This window comes from Syngnathus typhle, linkage group LG20 (assembly GCF_033458585.1).
Source record: "Syngnathus typhle isolate RoL2023-S1 ecotype Sweden linkage group LG20, RoL_Styp_1.0, whole genome shotgun sequence".
Classification (NCBI taxonomy): domain Eukaryota; kingdom Metazoa; phylum Chordata; class Actinopteri; order Syngnathiformes; family Syngnathidae; genus Syngnathus; species Syngnathus typhle.
In genome coordinates, this window is record NC_083757.1 from 1,946,782 (window position 1) to 1,961,776 (window position 14,995).

Below are 14,995 nucleotides of genomic sequence, written 5' to 3' on the forward strand. Positions count from 1 at the left end.
AAGTGAGGGGAAGAATTGCATTTACACAATTTCTAAAAGAATGACACATGGACGTATTTATTATTGTCAAGCTTCTAGATTTATTTTCAAAAGATGATAGGGACAATAAAGACAACGAGAGCAAGAGAGATTTTTTTTTTTGTCATACTACCAAAGTGTCTTGTCTCATTACTTTAAGGGAGTAAAATGAAAGCACATTTTGGTATAAGTGCAAAACATCATGCAAAAATTTGATTTTTTTTTCTTACCCTGCTTAATTTGTATGTAATTGGCGTAAAAAAAAATTTCAACAGATTAATAATGATTTAAGTGTTTAACGCCTCAGAATTGTGCACGTTTACGGAGAGCCGTTCCCACTTGGATTTATTGCCGATAGTCCCCTGCGTCTTCCAGAGCGCCAAAACTCTCCCTCCTCAGTCTTTGGATCTCGCTGTTGAGCCCCAGAAGTGTTTGAGCCAGCTGGAGGTCCTGCGAACGCATCTCCAACTGCAGATAGGGAAGCAACTCACTGAGGTACACTTGCTGTATTGTATTATCTATTTTGATGATCTAATACAAAATAATATTTGCAGCATGAGCATATTAAAGTAGTAAATGCGCAGTCCCAAAATGTTTAAAGTCTTTGGCAACATCTTTGTGTTTCAATTGAAATGACTTGAATGTTACATTTCGACAGAAAAACGATGCTTTGTCGCCGTCTTGTGGCCATAACAGGTATTGCTCTTCAAGACGCATAATAGAAATTTTTTTTTGTCTGTTTTGAGTTACCATAATTTACATTTGACCTGATGCAGTGCATTGCAAACATGAATGTTCTAGGTAAATAAATAAAAACACAATTAAATATGTTTTGCAGTCAACTAAAATTATTTTTTTTAGTAATACATCTGCCTAATAAATCATCTGCCTCCTTTGGTCTACTACTGCAGTTTTTGAGATGGTGTACAGCCATTGCGAGAACTTACCAGCTCAGATCTCAGCCAAGTGATGGCTCCGTCAATTTGGGCCCTCCTCAGCTCTTCATTGGCTTCACGATTCCTGCTGATGCTGAGCCGCCTGGCGCGGACGGTGTCCGCCGGATCGTCTCGAGATTCCCCACTCGTCCTGAAGGCGTCAATCAGTTTGTTCTTGATGTTCTCCAAGACCATGGTGGACAAGGTGTCCTCGCTGTGGCTCTCACGGTTCATGCTGGGAGTTGGAGGACTTACGTGGGATGCTGAGCCTCATGCGTTGCACTTTCCAGGCCGCTCGTTCAAACTTTCTCCAGAGCTCCTCGTTGGATGTTTCTGTCTTCTTCTCCTTCAAGGCTCGCTCTGCCCGCCTCGTGTGGAGCTGCCTTGTTTTGTCATTGTTACTATGGAGAAACACCCCTCCTCCCTTGGGTAGCCCTAATAAGAATGGTAGATCTTGGACAAAGACTATTGTTGCTTCCAATAAGAAGTGAAAAGACCCCCCCCCCCCCTTCTTCCCATCCTAACCTAAGCCACCACACCCTCCCCCACGTTTTTTTTTTTTTTGGTTCTCATTCAATGCCACCCCCATACAACTCAACTGTGAGAAAGGGGTTCTCTTTTGGTCGGCCTGATGTACAGCGCCCAGCAAATGCATCAAAGCCCCCCGTGGACGTGGCGGCCGCTTCGCTGCCTAAATAAGACCTGCTTGTCAAGCTTAAAGGACGGACAGGTCGGGCGAGGAGCGAAACACTGCTTCAGTGTTAGCCCGTTCCCCAGCACAAAGGCCAACCTACAGTGAAATACAACCAGGGCCTTTGTGGTCCAAGTCCATTCCCAGTGGGCTATGTGGGATGGTTTTTGGCAGCTGTGAGCACTTTTTTCCTCTGACTTTTTCTCTAGAGATGAGCCAGGGTTCTAACTTACGGGGCTTTTTATACGGAGTAGAAAGAAGACAGCACAATCAGTCAGCGGTACAATTGGATTTTTCCTGGTCGTCATTCCTCACTTTGTTGCTTTTGGTAATGAGTCATGTGACACAACATAGCTGTGCGAGAAAAAGATGTATGAGGAAACTAGGCAAATATATAGTGAAACGATTTGACGTGTACCCCCTAATGATTTGCAAAGGGATGGAAAAGTTTATTTCTGATGGCTTTTTGAAATTTCCCATGGGATGTTACAGCACATTTCATCATACCGACAACACCAGGAACTTAAAATATATTTTCTTCACCTCAGTTAAATTGATAACACTGCGTTGGCCACAGGCTGAATGGATAAATATAAAGAAGCCTACTGTATTAAACTACAAATCTTTTCCAGATTTCTTCAGGCTTTGAAAGAAAATTGTAAAGGCAAGTTAAAGTTTTATCTTTCTAAATGCAGTAGTAACTTCAATACAGCGCCTCTGCTGCCCTCTAGCGGTACGATTGTGTAGGAACGCAACTTTTGCAGCAGCTCCGACTATTTTCTTTCCACTCACACATAATGGTTGTAAAAAGTTCACAAAATTTACCGTAGTAACCAAACATTTGTTGATTCAATTTGATTCCGATTTTTTAGCCAAAGGTGCGGCAGCATGATTCTCACCTTGTATTTTACGTTTCTTGTGTTTGCTCCGAGTTCTTTTCTGACCTGGCTCAATTTTTTTAAGCGGCGGTGTCGGCCCCTTCTTCTTCTTCTTTTTCTTCAGGCAGCTCAGGGGGTTCGGGTTGTGCGGTTTCCTTTTCCTCTTGGTCCCCCGTCTGTCTCCGTCCTTTTTAGTAATGCCCTGTTCTTCTTTCAGGCTGCGAAGGCTCTGCTGCTCCACCGGGCTCACCAGCTGGCCCATCTGGATGGCCTGAACCCGGTCCAGCGACGACTGGCTGGGTTTTTCAAGCACCATGGTGTTTTGGATGATGTAGAGAAGAGGGGCGCCTGGGATCTTTTGGAGACCTGTTGTCAGCTTGTAGTCCTGCACAACAAACACATTTAAGGATTTTTAAATGAACTCCAATGCGCCATTACATTACACATTACCTGTGTGGCAACAAAGTAGTGATGCGGGTTTGTGCCCTCCAGCATAGAAAGCAGGCACTTCGATGCAGGAACTGGACTCTTCATATGCTCACATTTCCTCACTTGATACCTCTGCAAAATAATTCTGGCCCCAACAAGCTCTTTCCCCAGAGTTTCCAGTTCTTTTAGAGCGCAGCTTGGGACACACAAATGTATGTTTAAATAGTGTTATTTCCTCCGACATTGATTATATAAAGAAAGCAGTATACTCACTTGGTGGTGCAAAGATGTACCTCGCCCATAAGATACTTTGGCATTTGTTCTTTGATTTGAATCTTGTTCTTTAATGCCGCTTGACAGAAAGTTCCGTCAATAAGAACCTGATACGGTTCCCGAAAGTTGAAATTGTATTTGTAAAAAGATAACGTTTTCTTGGCTATTTTCTGTCGCTTAATCTTCATGACGGCTGATTGAATTGATGCAAAAGGTTTCCCTGAATCTTAAATTGTAGGATTATGAATGAGAACGTTGTAGTTTGACGCTATCGGTGAACGCGAAAAGATAAATGTTACATTTTGCAGCGTGAGCTCACGCGACATGCAATGTGTTTACTTCCGCGGACTCCGTTGGGAAACAATAAGCAGAGCAAAGGTTCCGGTCATTGTGGCTCCGGACATTCATTTGTTGTTGCATTTCATTATTCACAACATGAAAAGATAGAATGCTTATTATTCAACATTTTTATTATTGTATTGTTTTGCATTAATTTGTTGGTTTCCGACGATTGTCAAGTGATTAATCGCTTTGTTTTTATCGGAAACACAAGGGCGCATTCCGGAAGTGCGTCAGATGTACGGCTCGAGTAAAGTGTCAGCCGTCGACAGAGTCGCTTGTGATTCACAGCCAAACGTTAGTCTTGATCGGGCATTTGTGTTGACAGGTTGACGCGTAACCCCTTTTCTCTTGCACCCCCACCTACTATGGCAGCCACCGACCCCCGGTTGTCGAGTGACGGCGGACCGACCAGCAGAGGAGGGTACCCAGGTGGGGAGAGCCGCAAAGACCGCGACGGATCGGGCGGTGGTAACGGGGAAGACGACCGGGACCGAGGCAATTTCGAGTGCAACATTTGTTTCGACACTGCTAAGGATGCTGTCATCAGTATGTGCGGCCACTTGTTCTGGTACGGACCGAGCGAGAAGGGCTTTTCGGGATTGGGCGTGCCGATTGCTGTAAAATGATCAAATGTGACCTGTCGTGCGGCCTTTATTTACCTCTGTTTTAATGCCCCCTATCTACGATTTACTGATCATTACTAATCAAAGGTGTGTGTCCTTCACTTGACTTCATAAAACGTAAACATGCCTTTCTACATTGTGCCTTATGCTGACCTTGTATATTTTGACATAAATGGCTGACTTGCTGCTTGTAACACATTAACTAGCTTTCTCAGTTTGTGCAGATCAATGATGATTAAAGTTCTCGTTACTCACGGAACAAAACACAAACTTGTGTTATTAGTGCAAACTGGTTAAGGGTCAGGTTTAGAATGTGATTATGACCAATACTTACTATTTGGTAGCCAAAACGTGCATTGAATATTCATAACATATCGCACTTAACTAGAGGGAGTGCAAGGCATCTATCAGGCCTTTATTTGTACAAATATATTTTTATCACACTTGTGATCATTAGTTTAGTTGCCATGCTTCCCCACCAACCAGCCCCCTTGCCTTTGGCCTCCCCTAGGACCTCCAGACTTTGTAATATGATGCAACAATCAGTAAGGCAGCAGAGTGATGACATCAGTTCACCTGTTGCAACTTTCCATAGGAGTTGCCATAAAGCTCTCAGAATGATGCAGTGCAGGTCTACTTACAGCAAAATATGCAAATAGTGAACCCACTTTTAACTGGAAAAATATTAATGGGGGGGGGAATGGCATTGGGATTATTTTCAAAGATTTTTTGCCATACAATGTAGTCTTAAATAACCCTAAAATTGTATTTGCCAAATGACCCGCATACCCCGCTTGGATTAATCTGTTCCACTCTGGTGTCATGTGACATCACATGGGCGCCTGCGGCATGAATTTATGACAGCCCGAATCTTGCAGTAGAGATAAACATCGATAAACATTTGTTCAGTTGCGTGCATATTCCGAAAGAATGCCAGCTATCTGGTAGCTGCTGTTACACAAATACTACTTTGTGTGAGTGTGCATCTTTGTCCCTTTGTGTGTATCTCTCTGTGTGTTTGTCGTGCTCTCAGCTAGGTCTTTGTGTCATTCAGTCCCAAACTATGCCAAATAGAACATCTAAAAAGATAAATGCCGTGTACAAGAGGGGTTAAATATTTACAAAGCACATATTTTAGGTTGTGTTAGTGAAGCTAATTTAATTTCTCATCATTCAGGTCGGTTTACATGCAGAGCGTAAAAATATTTGTCCTACAAATTAATAATTGTACCTTTTCTCTTTTTCCAGCTGGCCCTGTCTCCATCAAGTAAGTTGACCATCATTAACTTTGCTGAGTACTTTATGGAAATAAGATCAAACAGTATTTTCTTTTTAAATTGATGAGTTTCAAATTCTGGTCCTAACTATCTAATGATGGTGCTGATCCGAGTTTAATGGTCATTACACTTGCGTGTGATGGTACTTGGAAATCGGCACACGTAAGGTGACTTAGTCCAGCTTAAACATACTAATGCCTTTAATGCTTCTGGTTACGCTTCTTTCTGTGTGGCACACTTGAGCTGGATTTACACCGCATGGTTTAAGTGACACACATTACGCTTTCAGCCATTTGAATGCAAATGACAAACCAACACGTCGAGAATAAAAAAATGAAATGACTTGCTTACGTTTTTAATCCTCTGCAAAGAAGGACTATATACTGCCCCCAAGTGGCTAAGGTGCGCACACCAGAAGGAGCAGCACAATGTGTGTTGAACTGAAGCAAAAATGTGGCAAGACTGACCATATTTCTTTCCTCCTGCTGCTGCTGTTTAGTGGTTGGAGACGAGGCCTAGCAGACCACAGTGTCCTGTGTGTAAAGCCGGTATCAGCAGAGACAAGGTCATCCCACTGTATGGACGAGGGAGCTCCAGTCAGGAGGACCCTCGGTGCGCCCTTTGACCGTCAGACTGTGTGAAGGCCTGACGGTGTTCTTACGAGTGACTATTTGTGTTGGACTTTATTAGGTTGAAAACTCCCCCACGGCCTCAAGGACAGAGAACCGAACCAGAAAGCAGAGGCGGGGTGAGTCTGTTTTCATTACATTGACAAAAGTTGATTTCATGCACATTTCGCTCGTTTACCTTTCACTTAATCCCAAGTGACGTGTGCTTTTCAGATGTTCCAGGGTTTCAGCGACACCAGTTTCCACATGTCGTTTGGCATCGGCGCTTTTCCCTTCGGCTTCTTCACGACCGTCTTCAACGGCAACGACCTTTTTCACAGAGCAGGTAGAGTCGTTAATAAACGATCTATTTTATTAATGTGCATGTCGGATTGATTGTAATTTAACTTTGTTGTACCTATTTCCCCGCATCCCCCTCCCTCGTTTCTTTCCAGACCAATACCCAGGTGATGCCCAAGGCAACGGCGGTGACGGAAATCACAATTGGCAAGATTGCCTCTTCCTGTTCGTGGCCGTTTTCTTTTTCTTCTGGCTGCTAAGCGTGTGACAAAGAGGACGAATGGCGAAGACGGACGGACAGAGGGGAAGGGATGGGTCACTTAACCTGAGCCACATACACTCATGTTTCTTTTCGTCTTCTTCTTGGGAAGAGCAGTTGTTCACAAGAAGCTTCCAATCTGCCTTTTGTTAATAGTGAAAAGCAGCTGTTGAATTACACTGTACAAATAATCAGTCTGTCTTTAGGGGGTCAGAAGAAGACAGTATTACGTGGTCAGGGGGACCAGGCTATGTCAAGTGAGAGTAATTCACCCCTCTACCTGTTTCTTGAGGCCCAGGACAGTGATGGAAGAGGACTGACTCCATTGGTTACCATAACAACCTTTTTCTTGCCTTTAAAAGGCCAAAGAGTAGCAGTCATTAGGTGTGTGTCGATATATTTGTCTTAAAGATGACTGCCAGTGCACTGTGATGCCATTTCAACCTGTCCTCATTTGTTCCAAAATGGGTTTCTTCTACCAAAGCTTCCCAAAATAAGAGTAGAAAAAGCGAAATCTCAATGAACCACATTGGGAAAATGATTTCGGGCAGACAGGCAGCAGTTAAGTGAACTGTGCATCGTAAACCATAAACCACATCCTGTATGTCAGAGCGAGTGATCCATTTGTATAAAGATTTGTAAATGTTTTTTTCTTGTTCTTTTAAATTCACTTGTAGCAAATGCACTGATAACCAGAATGCTTTTTCTAAATTTTGCCACGCAACATTGACACATTTTCTGCCAGTGTGTACCAATAAAAAAATAGGAGCTTGGCTAATGTGAGACTAAGCAAGACATTAAAATTTCTATCGAGGCAGCCACAATGTTTTGTGTCTTAATATATAGTCGAACTCTGAACACAACCCATTTTGCTTGCTCATGAGATCCAAAATCGACCCTAATGCAATGTGTTGAAAAATTAAGTGGGCTGGCACAATTTAGATTTTTTTTTTTTGACACAAAACTTTTTTAATACAAATGAACAATATTTACGCAGTCAAGCGTATTTATAAAACTATCAAAAAATATTCTATTAAAAGAAATGATGGTCCTTTGTATAATATTGGCAACAGGGAAAATATTCCTAAGGCTAACACAACCGTTTTTCTGAGCCAACTTGCATGAACAATAGATGCAGTCAATCAAGAAAACCCGCATCAACGGGCTCAATCTTTTGAACATTTCGGTCAAAAACATTAACATTTCAACTTTGAAAAAGAATTCAAACGTGCAAAATCAGCATTTTGGGGGGTAAACACCCCAATCATCGGCCCCTCCAGACCCCCGGGCTACTTTTCAGTGTTTTTGCCATTCTCATCCCCGTGACTAACATTATCACTTCTTTTTTTGGGGGATCTTGTTGGATTTGTTCAAAATCTTCATGAGATTTTTGGACATGAAGTATGGCTTCTCCAGAGAGCCATCATTGCGTTCCAAGTCTTCCACTGTGAAGAGTTTGGTGCAAAGTTAAAATATTTATCACACTGGTTTGAATAAAAAAAGAAAAACAATCTTAGAATTGAAGCCTTGTTATTGTGTACTCACAGAAGCAGAGGAAGAGTGTGTCGACACACATGCTGTACACACTGAAGAATCCGTGAGCGATGAGGTAGCTACCAAACACTACCGTCTATGAAGGTCATTTGGAGAAACAACATTAAATGACTTAGTCGTTCACATGGGACGATGAAATCAACAAAGTCATACAATGATTGGCGTCCAGTAGTAGTTGAGGGTTTCTGACTGCGCTGTGCTGTGCGGAAGAGGAATTCGGCCAGAGAAGAAGAAGAAGGCCAATACGCCTGCAAGAAAAAGTTTGGTATTACCATTTTGCTCAATAGGGATGCTTTAGATTTATTTTTTTTAATTCAAAATGTGCAAAAAAAAATATATACGCACCTACTCCGCCCACTACGAGGAATTTCCCAAAGAACAGCAACAGGTCGGTCACTTTATCGAGTATGACGGCTCTGTGAGGAACAATTATACATTGCTGTATTAGACTTTTAAGATTCATAAGTGAATAGAAGTTTTATTATAAACTGTAATTTTACCTTATTATGTTTCTCATGATCAGAAAGAAAGCATTCTTGGCTGAGGTACAGAAGTTTTTTCCATAAACAGCAATCTGTGGAAAAGCACAAGTACTGCATTACAAAAAAAAACTTTTAAATAATACATATATTTAACAATAAGATAAATATAGTGTGCTTACCATGATGTATGCATTTCTATTGAGAAACTTGATGCACTTCTCCAGGCACCAGAAACAGCACTTCATGCAGCACAGAATAAAACGTGCAACGGGGTTCTGAGCCGCTGGGTGGTGACAAAAACATCAGTGGGCTTTTTAAAAACGATATACATTGACACTACAGTAGCTCATTAGACGAGAGAGGCCTTACCTCTGGTTTTGTGGTCAATGTATTCGAGGAGGCTTCTTATAACCTGCACCAAGGTCAGGATCAAAGCACCAAATGCCAAAGAGCCAACATGGTACCTGAAATTATTTATGCTACCTTAAGAAAATGGATATGAAAAGTTTAAGAATCATTTTGCAATACAAACATGGACTTACCTTAGTGTGCGCACAAAGGCACTGCACACGGGCAACATGGGGATGTCGTCGGGTTTTTTGTAAGCCCAGTAGTAGGCGGCAAAGGCACCAGCCAGGGTGCACTGGCCCAGAGCGATGACAAAGTTGATGCACCAGAGAAAGGCCACCACATTGTAGATCTGAAGGTTGAAAAGGTTCCTCTGGAAGAGCCCCTCGGTGTTGTAATTGACAAAGATGCACGCAGCCGAAGGGCAGGTTGGGTAATCGGATGCGTTGAAGGACTAAAGCGGTGAGGGAATGGAAAAAAAAAAAAAGCAAGAGGCCGCATTCAAACTCATTTGCAGGGCTGAAAAACCTACCGAGAGTATATTGATTGATCTGACCTGAGGGTCGCAGTCCACGGTGCCGTTGATGCGCTGGCACTCACTTATACTGGAGTTGAGAGCCACCACTTTGTAGGATGCTCCTCCCGAAGTGGCTAAATACCTGTATCCATTAGCTCAGGAGACCAAACAAATGGAGTCGTCCGTATCTACGTGCTCACAATGAAAGGATACAACGCAGTGCTACCCCAGTAGGCCACGCAAACCAAGAGGAGAACAAATGTCAACAGAGGATAGAACAAGGTGCTCATCATTTGACCGATGGCCCTGTGGAAGGAAGAGCGCCTGGTGTTTAGAAGAACACGCCCGATATAGAAAAAAATAAACATCTAAGAAATTGCATCACACCACAACTTACTTGCTGGACTCTTGGATGAGCGCAATGGCGATGACGATTCTGTTTCGGAGGAAGATGAGGAGTAAGATCAGGATGGCTTCCACCACAGAGAGGATGATCACTGTGGAGGCAACAAAAGGAACAGGACAACGAAGAAAAACACACAAGATGACAGCATTAAAATAATGGAAGATAAAAATGCCTTATTCTTATTTTCAGAAAATGTCGCTGAGTAAACTCACAGAAAGCTAACCAAGTTTCTTGCACTTTTAGGTAAAAGCTGAAGTTGGTGGTGAAACCAATGTCGGTAATGGAAGCAGAGAGGTTCTTGTAGTTCGCATACTCCCAGTAGCAGTGCCAAATCCCTGAAAAGAAAAAATCACACAATGCTTCAAAAACATGCTGTACACACCCAAAGTGAATCAAAAAAATGCTGTGATTTCTAAACTTTCTATTTCAAGTGGAATTAATAGATGCAAAGTCGAGTTCAGAATCACCATATGCCCCGGTGCAGAGGACAGCTGCAATCAGGACCCACACCATCACGCCAGCAGTAAATCTCAGCAGGAGCAGGAACAACAGACTGAGCACCATGGCTATTGCCAGACCACTGTAGAAAAATTGTACTGAGTATTCGTCAACAGGTGGAAGAGTAAGACATCAACTCACGCGAGGATCCAGGGCCATGATGACGCAAAATCCTCAAAGATCCTGACCCCTATGTCCCTGGCGCTGAAGCTGTTCAATATGTCCCTGGATCAAGGCAAAAAGAAGTTAGTTGGCAACTATTCACTAAGCATGCTAGTAGCTCCTAAATTGGTGCAGTGGTAAAGAAAAATGCACAATTGCAAGGCACAGAATTCAAATCCATCACAGGAATGTCTAATATAAATATCTAATAATGGCATCCAAACCAAGACTGAACACATGCGAGAAAAAATAAAACTGTAATATATATAAATATTATATCACACTGCTGATTCATGCAGACTGACTAGAACCAGACGCTATTCGAAGGTTGGACACACTTACGAGGCAACCAACCCTGTGCTGGTGATGAGGACAACAAGTGGATTACTAAAGTGGGTCTGCTTTTATTTTGATATGTAACAGTGTTTAGTGGTCTTTTTTAAGGCACTATTCTATTTATTAGCTTTACCCCGTGCCGTTCTTGATAAGGCTGGTCGTTTCGTTGACAGACGTTGGCAAGCCTGGAATGTTGGAAAAATCCGGTGGCATGCTCCCAAGCAATTGGAGATCAGGCAAACACCTTCCAATAACTGCAAAGTGGAGAAAACAATCAAAATGATTTATTGTCTTTTTTTTTTTCCATATTTGAAAAAAATAAATCCAGCGGAAACTCAGAAGTCAAACAGTCCGTTTCATTGAACTTGCACTCACCGGAGGTTGTGGGAATAGTATAGAAAGGACACAGATCCTTTTCCACAATCTCTTTAACAGTCTAAAAATAAAATGATTCAGTTAAGATTTAAGTCCTGGCAACATAAATTAGTCATACAGAAGATATATTATACAATCTGTATTCTAACTTACCATGCGAGTGTCTGACAGGTTTAAAGACGGTGCACAGAGGCTTTGTGTGAAAACATTTGCAGGCTTTGCAGTTGGAGCGAAGTCTAACGGACCCACGAAGGTGAATTCAGTCGGGCACTTTTCCACACATATCTGGTGGTGGATGGGGCGGCATGATTACGGGCGGAGAAAGGCAACAAGTATAGCAAAGAAAAAAAAAAAAGTTAGTCCATGTGCAAAGCATTCTACCTGTGTGGTTGGACATTGCAACCCGTTGAGAGCTGCTGCCATCACATTCACTCCCGTTGCACATTTGAGAATGTCAAAGTAAAATAGCGCGGGTCGGTTTCTGAGAAAGAAGACGGAAAGGGGAAAATATGAACTGACTTAACATCGACGGATTAATATATGGTATATTTTGTAATCCGTGTAGGTGAAAGTTCATCACATGTTTGGTCCGGTGCCACAGAACCATCCGGTTGAGTTTTTTGGGAAGAGAACTTGCCGGGGATCTCCGTAGAGCCATGCTGAGAAAAGGAAGGGCGCACACAAAAAAATGAAACCAAATGATGGCTAAAGATAGACTAAGTCCACATTCTAACATTTTGAAAACAAGGAGTGCCACAAAAGATTGTCATGGGCTGTAGAAAAATAGACTTGGACAACATCCAATGATGTATTTTAATAAGGTCCTATTGAGCTGGCTGCACACAGACTTCATGTTGACTTAAGATAAGGAAGTGGGTGCTGTGTGTTGGAATGAGTTTCATGACCAAACTGGTCATCATTTAACAAGCTCAATACTTCTATTCTATTGTTTCTTGTAAAGAGGAAGTCATTGTGAGGTTTAATCTACATACTGTCCCTACAAAGCACTGTTGCCATTTATTTGAATGCAGCTACAAAGGTAAATGAACAAACCCTGATGTGCTTACTTGTGTGGTGTTGAACGTTTGCGTACGTTTGTCTGGTTAAGCTTACCTAAAATCCCAACTGCGATGTAGCCAAGGATGACCAACATAAACAAAACGCAGCAGATTATGTCAGTGCACCCTCTGGGGAGAAAACCAGGAAGGCAAAACGTCTTAGTGAGCCAAGTGGACTTTGCACAGAAATGTGTTGTCGTCATGAAGAAGGGAAAAAAATAAAAAATAAAAAAATGCAGCAGGAAATTGAAGCTCACCTCTTCCTTATGGGTCCATTAAAGGAGGGGTCATACTGGACAGGTTCACCTAGACAAAAGAAAAGACAAGGAAATGGATTTATATTCTATATTTTTTGTATTTTAATGGTTGTTTCGAGCACATTTGATTTTTTAAATATTTATTTTGTGTTTTAGTTACTGTAAATTTGCAATCAGCGCAAAAACACATCTAAAAAAGTTAATGAATGATCAATTGTACACTACTTGTATGACTTGGTAACTTACAAGTGCTGTAAAATATTTAAGTATAGGGTGGTGGTGTTGCTGGTGGAAAAATGTTTCCTGGAACAAAAAAATGACTAACCAGGAAATTACTACATTACAAGGAAGATGTGTTAAAAAAAACACAGACTGCAACACATCATTTGAATGTGTTTTGAATTTGCAATGTTGTTGACTGGTACATTAAGCTTTCAGAGGACTCCAGCTGGACAAAGTGGGATCAAACTCGAAAACCTTGACGATAAAAAAAAGAAATTCTTGCAAAAAATATGCCTTAAATGTCAAACTGGCTTGTAACACACATTATTAGTAGAGCAGTAAACAAATTAAAATATTTAAGCATTGCATGACCAGGTAATAAAGATTTTACGATGGCAACAGTTTGGTCATCCAAGTATTAAGCAATGTCAATAACAAATGTTTTGAAATCAAAACAAATCAGAGAGCAAATCAGGCTCTCGGATTTTGTTCCACTTTATTGTTAATATTCCAAAAAAGGGAAAAATACATCCCACGGTGGGATATATATATATTGGGATTCCCAGCGCTCAAGAGTTCATCCTCAGAGAGTAAATAGTGACAACAAAGGAACCTGTTCATCAGCCTCTTGCTATGACACAAGTGTCACATTTCGCAATGCAACTCGTAAAAAGTTCCAGGGTAATTCCATTTAAAGATGTTTTATAACGTTTTTATAGCGTTGGCTCATATGGAAGAGAAAATGGGGTCAGGGGGAATAGCATTCCGAGTTATCTGATGACTCAGCTTCTCTGTGCAACCAGGGCAACATAATCATAAAATGTCAAATCGCTCACTTCCTGGTTATAGATCTAACTCCAAATGATTCTCATTTAGATTATGCATCGGCCTTACGCAAGATGAAAAAGGAAAGAGACCATTCAGAACATGAATTTATTTCTTTAAGTGTTAAAACCTAGTAACTCGTAGTAACCTCTATTGTTTTCGTACTAATCACACATCCACATACAACGAATCAGACATTTTGTTATTGTTTAATAAAAGGTCATAAACAACAAATAATCACACAAACATCTCCCGAGGCGTTTTTGTATTTTATTCCAATATATGAAATGAAATATAATCTGTATTTACCTGCAAGGAGGGTTTATTTACTATTGCCTTGTTAAACCTCCCATTCTGTCAATACACTTGTGGTTCCATCAATAGAGAAGCAAAAGTGTTTAAAGTCCCGTACAAACCTTTTGTAAATCTGCATCGTCAGAATGAAGGAATGTTTTCTCAGGCAAAAAAACCCCGATGATTATTAATGAATATAAATAGTTTATAACCCATATTTTTGATATAGTAACTTATGTTTTATACATACTATTACACAGACAAAATAAACACAGCTATACTAGAATACTTTATAGCTTATCTATTACATCTATTACTACAATTATGACTTCAGTAGTGCAATGAAATAATTAAATGTATTTTGGTTTGGCGTAAAAACGGAACAGCGTCGTAAACCGAGGAATACGTGTACTGTGATTAGAAGATACAAATTAGCATAACAATTATACTGGGAAATGTTTAACACCCGCTTATTCAAACGTAAAAGTAAAGACTTTTTGTATTTAGTTCCGTTTAAGTGAAGTACAAGAAAAAGTCTCCCGAGGTAACGGGTGATGGCGACTTGGCAACTCACCGAACTCCGATTCCGGATTTGTCTGCGTTTTCTTGCCCATTTTCCACCTTGACCCCCACCTCGTCTTCCTCGGCTTGTCGCTTACAACTCACTTTATTTTAAGTAAGTCAAAAAGCCCGAAGGAAAGGGTAGAACAAAAGATTTTAAGAAGGAACAGTCGAGTGAATCTTTTCCCAGCGGACAGTTGTTACTATGCAGTGACGGACGCGCACCTGTGTTGGAAAGTGAACCGGAAGTGTCCAGGTGCACGCGCGTTTACAAAGGCCGTAAAATACAAACCTAAGTTTAGTTTTTGATCGTTTTTTCTCAATAGTCCTTTATTGGTGGCATTTCGTCGTGTGTTATTGTGAAAAATTATATTTTGGAACATCGTATTCACCTTCCGTTTTAAACAATGGATGTGTACATGACAATGACGTCATCTTTCTGCGTATTTAATTTCAATATGTACAAA

The 14,995-nt window shown here is 41.2% G+C and overlaps 3 protein-coding genes across 3 annotated transcripts; 1 reads left to right on the forward strand and 2 right to left on the reverse strand.

The window, feature by feature from the left end:
• Nucleotides 1–2,069: 2,069 nt before the first annotated feature.
• LOC133144844 (rRNA-processing protein UTP23 homolog) lies at nt 2,070–3,572 on the reverse strand. The gene is made up of 3 exons (XM_061267815.1): nt 3,225–3,572; nt 2,973–3,147; nt 2,070–2,907 (listed from the first exon to the last, which is right to left on the reverse strand). The coding sequence occupies exons 1-3, from the start codon at nt 3,410–3,412 to the stop codon at nt 2,494–2,496; spliced, it is 777 nt and encodes a 258-aa protein (XP_061123799.1). The 5' UTR covers nt 3,413–3,572; the 3' UTR covers nt 2,070–2,493.
• Nucleotides 3,573–3,784: 212 nt separating this feature from the next.
• LOC133144846 (E3 ubiquitin-protein ligase RNF5-like) lies at nt 3,785–7,457 on the forward strand. The gene is made up of 6 exons (XM_061267819.1): nt 3,785–4,134; nt 5,438–5,456; nt 5,966–6,078; nt 6,157–6,214; nt 6,309–6,420; nt 6,530–7,457. The coding sequence occupies exons 1-6, from the start codon at nt 3,932–3,934 to the stop codon at nt 6,640–6,642; spliced, it is 618 nt and encodes a 205-aa protein (XP_061123803.1). The 5' UTR covers nt 3,785–3,931; the 3' UTR covers nt 6,643–7,457.
• A 113-nt stretch (nt 7,458–7,570) lies between these two features.
• Nucleotides 7,571–14,784, reverse strand: LOC133144839 (choline transporter-like protein 4). The gene is made up of 22 exons (XM_061267805.1): nt 14,542–14,784; nt 12,627–12,675; nt 12,425–12,498; nt 11,892–11,970; nt 11,693–11,792; nt 11,465–11,596; nt 11,312–11,372; nt 11,070–11,190; nt 10,580–10,663; nt 10,408–10,520; nt 10,153–10,275; nt 9,932–10,031; nt 9,748–9,840; nt 9,574–9,676; nt 9,212–9,471; nt 9,039–9,133; nt 8,849–8,952; nt 8,688–8,761; nt 8,533–8,603; nt 8,341–8,435; nt 8,179–8,263; nt 7,571–8,078 (listed from the first exon to the last, which is right to left on the reverse strand). Exons 1-22 carry the CDS (start codon nt 14,579–14,581, stop codon nt 7,969–7,971), a joined length of 2,166 nt encoding a protein of 721 aa, XP_061123789.1. The 5' UTR covers nt 14,582–14,784; the 3' UTR covers nt 7,571–7,968.
• Between the last annotated feature and the right edge of the window lie 211 nt (nt 14,785–14,995).